This window comes from Cydia fagiglandana, chromosome 11 (assembly GCF_963556715.1).
Source record: "Cydia fagiglandana chromosome 11, ilCydFagi1.1, whole genome shotgun sequence".
Lineage (NCBI taxonomy): Eukaryota > Metazoa > Arthropoda > Insecta > Lepidoptera > Tortricidae > Cydia > Cydia fagiglandana.
The window spans coordinates 10,906,612-10,917,350 of record NC_085942.1 but is presented as its reverse complement, the minus strand read 5'-3'; the positions used below and the strand labels follow the sequence as shown (position 1 = coordinate 10,917,350).

Genomic DNA, 10,739 nt, shown 5'->3' with positions numbered 1-10,739 from the left:
ATATAAAACAAATATAGTTGTTCTTTCTTCTTGTATGAGACGCCATTACTATGTAGTCTTGCTTGAGATTAAGAAACATTATTTGGTGTTAAAACAAGCTTTTTTTTTCTGCTTGGAACCCTAATCCTAACAGTAAGCACTCAATGACCACTCCAGTTATTAAATGCTCTAAGACCAATTTTGTCACTTTGTTACTGACTCAACCTTCATTCTAAATTTTTTTAAGATTTGACGTTGCCATAGTTACGAAAATAATAAACACATCAATATTAGTAAACAATGTATAAAATAAAATATATTGTATTCAAGAAAAAAATGCAAAATATGATAATTACGTAAACATCATTAATTAACGAGTTAAAATTATAACTTTGCGTGTTAAAAAATAGGAAGCAAAGTATACGGCGCGATTATACAGGCTACTTTTGGCTACATATTTATTACCTATGATGAAAATAGTACACACATGAGAAGAAATCTTAAAATACTAAAATTATATTATGGTCCGCTTCAGTCCGCATCATAACAGCGGCCGTCTCCTACTGCTAAGTACCATTATCAAATAGAGTGTGCGGAAAGAGAAGAGTTGTGAAATGTAGGGGAGCCCATACATTATACCTACGACTCTTCTCTTTCCGCACAGACCCTGACCTTAATAGCGATCTTAATTTTATAGTAAATGATCTCGAGTATATTTCAGTGCCAAGCGCCCCTTTTCCAATACAAAATGAACCCACGCAGCGGGTTTTTGGCAAATAATGTGTTTAAACCTTATTTAAATTTTCAGATTCTAAACCACCACGAAAAGTTTTTGAAGAAAGTTTTATATTTCCTGTTACCAAATTGACATGAAAAACGATTACCTAGGTACCAAACACAAGAATTTGAACATCGGAAAATAAACTATACCTTAAACTAATAACGCATAGACAGATAGTCCCCATACGGTGAACCTGCCAAAAGTGAAGCCGAAACACGATGGATGTGTGCGTGCGACGCTCGTGTTTTACGCTCAGCAAACACACACATATATACAAAATATGTTGCCAGTATTCATTTACATCTCTCAAAGTAAGGGATTTTTAACAACATCCACACTTGGTTATTAATAATTAGGACGTGTGTAGATTCGATTTAGTAGCAAAAGCTTTTTGTTTATTTTGGGATTTATTGCATTTCTGTACTCTGTGAAATAAGGTTTAAATAAATAGCTGATAAGTTTTTACTATTTTATTTTTATTGAACAAAATAAAAGTGCATAAAATAATAAGAATACATTTAAATATGACAGAGCATATTCGACTGTGTTTACTCGGTTTCCAATGTTTCCATCTTGCGTCATTCCGATTTAGTCTAATTTTTTCCTTCCATCTCGCAGACAGCAGATCAGTCAGAAAACTGAAACGAACATTACACATAATAAAAATAAGAAAAAAATTAAATACCTAAATAATTAACTTAATTATAATTTTCTACAACTATACAATGAAATTCAATTGAGCGTATTTATTTTAGAATGTAGACGTCATGTCCCATTTGGAGGAAAAAATATTCACTACACTGGCGACATTTAGAAGAAATGGCAGCTGACGAAAATTTGGATTTTTGTATTTACGATTATGTAAAAATATCACCTTAAACTCGGTACTTACGCGTGAAATGTAACATCGGGCGGTTTGTTTTTATTATATGATGTGTTGTGACACCCATTCACTGTACAAACAACCATCTTTCCTGTAGTTTTTGATTTTTAAACGGGAGGTGTACACACACACCGATTTGACTTTGAGTACTGCGACGGCCGTTCGAATACGACGATACGAGTGTGACGTGACGTCGCACTTGAAATGGCTTCACTGGGGGTGTACGGACTAGGAATCTATGCCTTAGAAATCTATGAACTATACTTACTTATTAAAGAAAAATAAATAAACTCACAGAACATTTGTATGTTTTATTTTATGTAAGATGATAATACTTAATAAAATACGTAGGAATTCTTGCGTACATATTATAATAGGTCTTGCGGTATTCTTACTATGTGTTATGTGCAGTGTGCACCCAGCAACAAAAGCAGCAACATATCGTACCGCTCCTTGTAATGAGCCTTAATTCTTATTGCATACATGCATACGCATGCATACATGATGCCATCCGGATTTTCATGGAAATGTTGGTTCTAGCCTAAAACCAAAAACTGCTCGTAAGCAATGTGATCTTCGCAAATGTAGCAGTAGAAACAGGAAAATATGATGTCAACTATAACTCATTACCTTTGTACTAAATCAGCCTTTTATCGAGCTATTAATTGATTTACCCCTTAAAGTTTTGCTTGAAGTTCACGTACTGTTATAAATTTATAAATATTGCATTAATACTCGTGAAAAATCTGCGTATATGTTGTGTTTACAAGTTGACAGAAATGTCACGTTGGAAACGCACGTATTTTTCGATAACATCTGTCACGTTTACTCGCGTAAAGTATTTACGCAGAATAATTCTGGCTCAGTTTTCATTATATAATTAGAAAGAGAGCGTTTTAGGTGTGAAGTTAGGCAAGTATGGAAAACTCGCGTAAAAACGTCTATAACTCATGGTACCAATTGAAATTTTTAGTTCTTTAGGTGACCGGTAGAGGCTCTGTACAATTACTCCATACATTTTCCTTAACTTTCTCACTATCGACTGTCATTCACGGAACTCATAGTAGAGCTACTGTACACGACATTTGTGACACACACATACGTAAAATTGATGAAAAGTTAACTGTGATTTTTGCATGATTTCTGTATGAAACATTGTTTTCCTGTTAATTTCGCGCAAACGAATATTCGAAAGAAGATAAATGCGTAAATATTTGTGTACTAATAGTGTGTAGTTACTTAATGAGCTTTGATTGAATTTGGTATGAAAAGCGAACCACCTAGGTAGGTACGTCAAGTACGTAAACATGTGAGAAAAGGAAAAATATAATACCTATGACACGCAAATGACTCGACGGTGAAAGTTTCATTAATTACGAGAGACTAGACATAATTGATTTCTAATTAATAAATTCGCACGTTTTCCGACGCCCCGCCGCGTCTGTTTGTCTGTGAGTATGTTTGCGATAAACTCAAAAACTAGTTCAGTAGTTTTTGAGCTTATTGCGTTAAAACTAGTTCATAGATTTTCATGCGGTTTACGCATATCAGTAGAGTGATTCTTAGTTTGTTAAGGTTTTGTGTAACCCGTGCGAAGCCGGGGCGGGTCGCTAGTTAATTCATATATAATTTAAAATGTTTGAACAAGTGTCAATAAAACTAACGTTTGTTATAAATTTGTTATTTGTTCGTTGCTTCGACCATTTTCCGCTGTCCGGTTCTGAATTCAATCCTCCTGTTCGTATGTTTGTATCTAAATCTTATGAAGAACAACACCGAATATTTTGCTTAAAAAGTTCATTTAATAATCGTTAAGTATTTCAGAGGCTATGTCCAGCGGTCGTATTAACAGTTTTTAACGAAGGTAGTATCCTGAGTAGGCGTAGGGGTAGGCAGAGGCCGCGGCGACCGGAGCAGAATAAGCGTACGGGGAGTACGCCGAGTATCCGGAGTAGCCCACCGCGGGTACCACGGCGGGAGCGGAGTACGCCACCAACTGCGGCTCAGGCTTGGGTTCGGGCTTGGGCTCGGGCTTGGCGAGGGCCACAGCCACGAGGGCGAGGAAGGTAAACTGAAAAAAAATGCATAATTATTTATATTTAGAGACTTTTGTTAGAGACGTGTAGATACCTGAGTGCCTGTTTAACTAGGTATTTAAAGTTGGGAAATAATTAAATGCCAACAAAATATATTTTGGGCAGCAGAAAAATGATGATGCGTGGATAAAAACTATGTATCTAATATCCTTCCTCGGGCCTCAAACTATCTCCACACCAAATTATATCTAAGAGAACAAACAGAGTTACTTTCGAATTTACCTGCCCGCGTCTTCGTCTGCGTTGAATAAAATTTCCATAACTAACCACTTTCATAGTAAATTACACCACTCTTTTCACCCCCTTAAGGAATGAATAAGTACCGAGATAAAATCTATCCTTTGCCCTTCTCCGGGACTCCGTACCAAATTTCACCTGAATATGTTCAGTAGTTAAAGCATGAAGAGCAAACAGACAGATAGAGTTACTTTCGCATTTATAATGTCAGTAAGGATTATATAACTTTAAATTTAAATAATTTAGCCATCGTGCTGGGTTCACACTAAAGACAAGGACCCCTATTCGACAAGCGACGTTTGACGTATCGTGTTGATCTCCCGTTGATGTGGGAAAAATCATAAGTTCTCGAATACGTACAATGTCAAAATTTGACATTAACAATCCACAGTTAGGGTGACAAGCAAACCAAACCGAACCACCCTTAGTTAGTTGAGTTTTGGTTGTACCAAAAGATATTATCCACCGTTGATGGAATCAACACTCAGTATGCAATAAAATCAACTGTTGATTTGACGTGGATGCGAAATCTGACAGTTGCACATGTCGAATTTGGCCCCAGCAAGTGGTTATAATTCAATAGGTACTGATAGTGATACAAATATTACAAAAATCTAAATTGTACTCACAACTTTGAAGAACATGGTTGCTGTCGAGCTTGTACTGGTAACAAGTGATAATGGTCTCACCACCAACGCCACCTTATATACCACTGGCAAGTATACGTCACATCTAGATAAAAAAAATGTCCTTGATCTTCATAGGTACTATCAGGTGTTCTTAGGACAGACTTCCGAGCGATTGTTATGCGTGATTCATTCTTTGAAATCACACCTTTTTTTGCCCGACTGCGTCAGAAGGAGGGTAATGTTGTAGCTACGAGAGATTGGGGTGAATTGGATAATAAGGGTTATGTTGTGTGTACTTTTTATACCCAAAAGAATTTGTCGTACATAATTACATGCTTGAAAAATTCAGGTAGTATATACTCGTAGTATCAATTAATGCATTTTTTGTTTTGTACATTAAACTATGTTTTCGGGCAGTTTAAGGATGACTCACGTAAGACCGGGCCGTGGCCAGGCCGGAGTTTTCTACGGAAAACACCACATGATCACCGATTAGCCATCATAGAAAATGACATGTCGGACGCCGCGGCCCGGGCACGGCCCGGTCTAGCGTTAGTCATCCTTTAATCATAAATATTTCACTGACACCTAACTGTATCTCAACCACTCAATCCGTTTCAACATCCACAAAAACTAAAACAAACAATTTCTCACCCCAAAACTCAATCACAAAGGTACAGCAGTAAAAACTTCCTGATAACATCTTAAAAATTATAATGGATACTGATCCTTCGAGCTTCGGCCTGATATATCAGTGTGCCCAACAAATATTTAACTAACTAATTAGTTTGAAGATCAAGGATATTTTTTATCTGGAACTGAAAAACTGCTACTGCAGATGTCGAAAAGTACCAAGTCTAGTGGTATATAAGCTGGCGTTGGTGTTAGAGATATCATCACTTGTTACCAGTACAAGCACCTAACATGTTCTCAAAAATCGTGAGTACAACTACATTTATTTTTGACCAAAACGCTATACAATTTTTTTCGGACACTTATTTTTCTTTTTAAATCTATAGGTCTCGTGTTTTTGCGAAAATAGCCCTAAAGTTATTGGCTTTTCGAAAAAAAGGAATTGATACAGTTTTTACTGAAAATACCCGCCTATAACCATATCAAAACTAACTTTTTTTTTCATGTTTTTTTGCAGATTGTTTTCTTCGCCCTCGTGGCCGCGGCCTTCGCCAGTCCCAAACCGGCGCCCCAGCTGGTCTACTCCACTCCAGACGTGGTGCCCGCAGCAGGCTACTCCGGCTACTCGGCGTACTCCCCTTACGTATACTCTGCCCCGCTCGCCGCCGCCCCTGCCTACCCCTATGATTACTCTGGATACTACCTTCGCCGTTGAGAAATATAATGACGAGGCCGAGGGTTGATGATGAACATTGCTGAATTTGTACTTGACTTTGAACTGCCTCGAGATTTTCAATAAAGTTTTTTTTCGCAAATACATGTGTTTCGATAATTGTGCCTCAATCTTATGCGTTTTCACTTCCATTTCACGTTAGCCGACTACGAAAACGCCCAAATAGGAGTGTTTTTGCATGACGCTGCGGAAGGTTCTGTCCAGTTGATGCAAAATCGCATAGATTATGATAGTAATGTGTTCAAACGGAAACAATTTTCTTCTATGAGTAGGCTTTATGGGCCCTTTTATGTAGATGAACACTGACTGTTTACTTACACGTGTAAACTAACTTACTTTACTCAGTACATTTTTGGGCGCATGTGAAACGAACTACGTAAGTGGTTCAGGTAGACCCCAATTAACCTGCCTGCAAACATGGCTCTAGGATGCTGTTGGTTCTGTCTGTCAGCCTGCATAACAGCAAAGAGGGGAATGAAATTACAACAACCAATAGGTACCTGGGTAAATAGTACTCTGTCTGTCTATTACCTCTTCACACTCAAACCGCTCAAAATATTTAAAGAAAAGAACAATGTTGCCATCTCATATTATACGGATTTTAATAGTGGTTAGAGTTTTCCTATATCTTGTAGTTCACAAATATGTGAAGGGTAGGAGTTCGACTATTGTACCACGGAGTTCTGACAAAATACGAAGGTTGCTTGTTATTGGACAACGAGACGTATGGAAAACTCGATTTTACTCAACTACTCGGTTCGAAGTTTTATACGGCCGATAGTAGAGAAAATGTACCCGAAAAATATAAGTTTGTGAAACTTGACATGCTCGCAAAAAAAACATAAGATATGGCAAGGAATTTGTAGTGCCGGCCTGAAGACGAAAAGTGTTACTTATTACGTCGTCAACGATGAAGTCAGACTTTTGTATTAAAGAGTGCTTAGAGAAATGAGTTTTGCCATTTATTGGAATCCCATAAGGGTCTCGTGAAACTGTAGCCCAGGCCCCTATGACGCTACTACGAAGCTAATGACAATTGCCACAAGAAACACGACGAATGTCACGAAATTCCGACACAGAACTCATTTGCTGTCAAGAATTACCGAAAGTTCTTTTAAATCTTGTGAAAATTTGTCATCATTATCATCATAAACATCGCAAGAGAAATACCTGTTTTTTGCCGATTAATAAAGTTTTTTTTAAATAATACAATGATGGTGACAAAAAGGAATACCGCTCGCCCGATGGTAAGCAGTAACCGTGGCCCATGGATGCCTGTGACGTCAGCAACAGTGAGATTTGTCGAATTGTCACACCTGTCACCATGTTGAAATAGGGGCCAGCTGCCACTACTCAAAAAAGTTTTGGCATGGTATGCTAATAATCAAGTTGATAAATTTTACCCCGCGAGATTAATCCTCCGAATCGTCCCCAATTTCGAGTGCGATCTGTCGAAAACTACTGGGCAATCATGAAAAAAAAAAACAAGAATAGTCAAATTATCGGATATCAATTCGTTGCGATATACATGGAATCAACAGGCCAAAATGTCGACAAAAGTGTTGTGCAGAAATTATGGGGGTTCATTACGAAAAAAAACGTAATTATGTACATAACAGCTTTTTTTTGAATTTATACATATTGAAAAGCTAATGGTACAATGCTCAAGGACCTACTATATTTAGATTTAAGCTAGTCATTAATTTTTTTTAGTAATACCACTGTATAATATCTTGTTTCTAAATAAAAGCTAAATACATTACACATTAGAATTCACCATTCATAACTTTTTTTAAATTATTTGCTTGATAATAATAGTATATAAATTTTCTATAGTCCGTTTTTTTTAGCATTAACTAGAAAGAACTTCGCAGAAGTAAGCTTGTGGTTCCAAATCCGGCACTTTTAGCGGTAATAATTTGAAGTGAATTAAATGTATTGACCATGCTACATTAGATAATTCAATAATTATTAACAAATAACGAGCCTGATAAAAACTGCACGCTTGCTTCTGTGGAGTTCTTTCTAATGCTAAAAAAAACGAACTATAGTGGGTAACAATATTCTCATCATCATTACGAGTATCGGCGCGATTCGGGAAATGAATTAGAGATTCATCAGATATGAAATAGTAAAGATATGTGATGTTCCACGGCAAAAGGTACCTTATAGCTGCAATAATATTGGAGCGGTGTTAATAATAGCGTCAGCGCCAACTGCCATAAGGTACTTTTTGCCGTGGAATGTCACATATCTTTACTATTTCGCGCTGAATCGCGCCGTATATCTTTATTCTATACTTTATTCTTTTTGATGTTCAGAAGCTATCAGAGGGTTTTGTAGTAACGATAAAGAATACACGTGTATAATTTGCAAAAAAAAAACTTTATTGAAAATCGTGATGCAGTTCAGAGTCCATGTTCATAAGTCCATAGTCGTAATTTTTATCTTAACGGACATAGTATCCGGCGGAGTAGGCGTAGGGGTAGGCAGGGGCGGCGGCCAGCGGGGCGGAGTAGGCGACCGGGGCGGAGTACGCCGAGTAGCCGGAGTAGCCCACCGCGGGCACTACGGCGGGAGAGGAGTACGCCAAAAGCTGCGGGTCGGGCTTAGGGCTGGCGAAGGCCACGGCCACGAGGGCGAGGAAGGCAAACTGGAATAAATATGCTTATGTTATAATACAACTCTTTCAATCCTATGGAAGTAAAACAGCGTTTCATCAAAATGAACATTGTGTCAATACCTTTCACAGAAACTCCTAAATCGGCTGTATACATCAATCAAGGACTTGAATAAATAAACCAAAATGCATTGCTGTTAAATTACTATAGTCTGCCAAACAACCTTGTCAGTAGAAAAAGGCGCAAAATACAAATGTAATCGTATGGATATTTAATTACCAAGGTATTAATTCTTAACTTTTTAAACGGCACGAGCAGTGGCATAAATACTCGTACAAGTAAAAACGACTATACTCGTATTGTGCATGCAGCTTTTTTTCTGATTCTAATTAAGTATGTTTGTTTATACGAGAAACAAAAATAATATATACGGTTACAGAATACACTTTTTTTAAATATTTTTTAACCGAGGTAATCTCAATGTAACTATTCACATATACAAATTCTATTTCTACTAAATTTCTTTATGACATAAAGGGAAAACTATTTTTTATGTGAAAATTCTAGATTTACTTTATTTGCAAAAGATTCATGGAAATAATTAAGTAGAGTCATATACGAAAACCAATTTACAAATATGTTTATAATGTAGACATACTTATTGCTAATTTGCCTATTAGAATAGGATCTGTATGTCAAAGCTGCACGTATCTCTGCCCTAGAAGCTCACTATTCACTGGAAGTTGATTTTATCAGCAGATAACCAGAATTGTTACGTAAATTAAATGAAGTCCTATAATAAGCGCGCTACAAGTGGATTATCCCTGCCATTGTTGCCAATGGTTTGCTAATGCTCTAAAGCCTATGCTATAATTAATATTGCTTACAGATTTGGCCGAAGCGGTTACGTCGGGAATAAGATCCTATTATGCATATTCAAATTGTAATTGACACGACGTTGAATTACATTGATTTGATTTTTATCAAATCAATGTCTCAATGGATCTATTTAGCTGGCACCAATACGCTTAAGGAAATCAAAATTAACATGAAATCATATTTTTAAAACATGTACACGCCTGTACATTATACAAAGTGAAGTAAAAATAGGTTATGTTGGGATAAAAACAAACACACACACGCAAGAAAATCAATAGGTGCTATGGGTCCTTAAAAATCGTTTTAGTTAGACCGTAATTTAATAAAATGATTTATTTGTATTTCGTTTGGACTGGACCACGTTTGAAGGATCAACTAAATATTAATAAAATTTGGGATTTCTTTGATAATTAAATTATTAAAAAATCAAGTCAATACTCACGATTCTGGAGAACATGATGTGATTGGAACTTGTACTAGTAACAAGTGATAATGGTCCTAACACCAACACCAGTTTATATACCACTAGAACAACCACGCCCGACTCTCGCAAGTACTTTGTCTTTTGATAAAAAGTGCCCTTGATCTTCAAACTGATCGAATATTCGGTGGACAAACTTACCTATCAGGCCGGACAATCAATATCCATGATTCATCCTTTAGATCACTCCTGCATTTTTTTAGTGATTAATTGTCTAAAATTATAATGGTTAGCAGTTTGTGGTTTGTATATACTAAGATAAAAAATTTTTTGCCTGTTATTAAATGTATTAATACTTTTATTATTGAGCGTTATTGTAATGAATCTGCATGTAATTATAGAGTTCCGTCCTGATTCATGGTTCATATGCATTTTGCTGGTTTAGATCAAATTTGCCATAAATCTTATGAACATTTTACTTAGGAGATGATTGAGAAACAAAAATTAACCAATCGATTTATAGTAAGCTAAAATTACATAAATAAGCAAAAGAAACCCTAAAGCGCCGTGTAACAAAAGTTACGTGGGTACCCATGTGTGTGTAATTTTGACTAGCATACTACTTTAACTTCGAGACTCTTAATCAATTTCAAAGTACGTACAAGTAGCACATTACAAAAAGTACCTATACATAATTTTAAAATAATATAAAATGAAGTCGATAATATTAATTAAATATAAATATTTCAATTTAATAGATATTCATATTAGGTGCGTCGCATTCTCACCCATTTATGTAGTGTAAGTAGATAAGTAAATAGTAAGTACAAGATTCGGCGAACAAAAT

General features: G+C 36.3%; 1 protein-coding gene and 1 long non-coding RNA gene across 2 annotated transcripts; both read right to left on the bottom strand.

Moving 5' to 3' along the window:
• Positions 1 to 3,425: 3,425 nt before the first annotated feature.
• On the bottom strand, positions 3,426 to 4,689 carry LOC134668542 (uncharacterized). Its single transcript, XM_063525989.1, has 2 exons — positions 4,606 to 4,689; positions 3,426 to 3,714 (listed from the first exon to the last, which is right to left on the bottom strand). Exons 1-2 carry the CDS (start codon positions 4,618 to 4,620, stop codon positions 3,499 to 3,501), a joined length of 231 nt encoding a protein of 76 aa, XP_063382059.1. The 5' UTR covers positions 4,621 to 4,689; the 3' UTR covers positions 3,426 to 3,498.
• Positions 4,690 to 8,347: 3,658 nt separating this feature from the next.
• LOC134668541 (uncharacterized) lies at positions 8,348 to 10,210 on the bottom strand. The gene is made up of 2 exons (XR_010098794.1): positions 9,914 to 10,210; positions 8,348 to 8,624 (listed from the first exon to the last, which is right to left on the bottom strand). It is a non-coding gene; the product is annotated as an uncharacterized LOC134668541 (long non-coding RNA).
• Between the last annotated feature and the right edge of the window lie 529 nt (positions 10,211 to 10,739).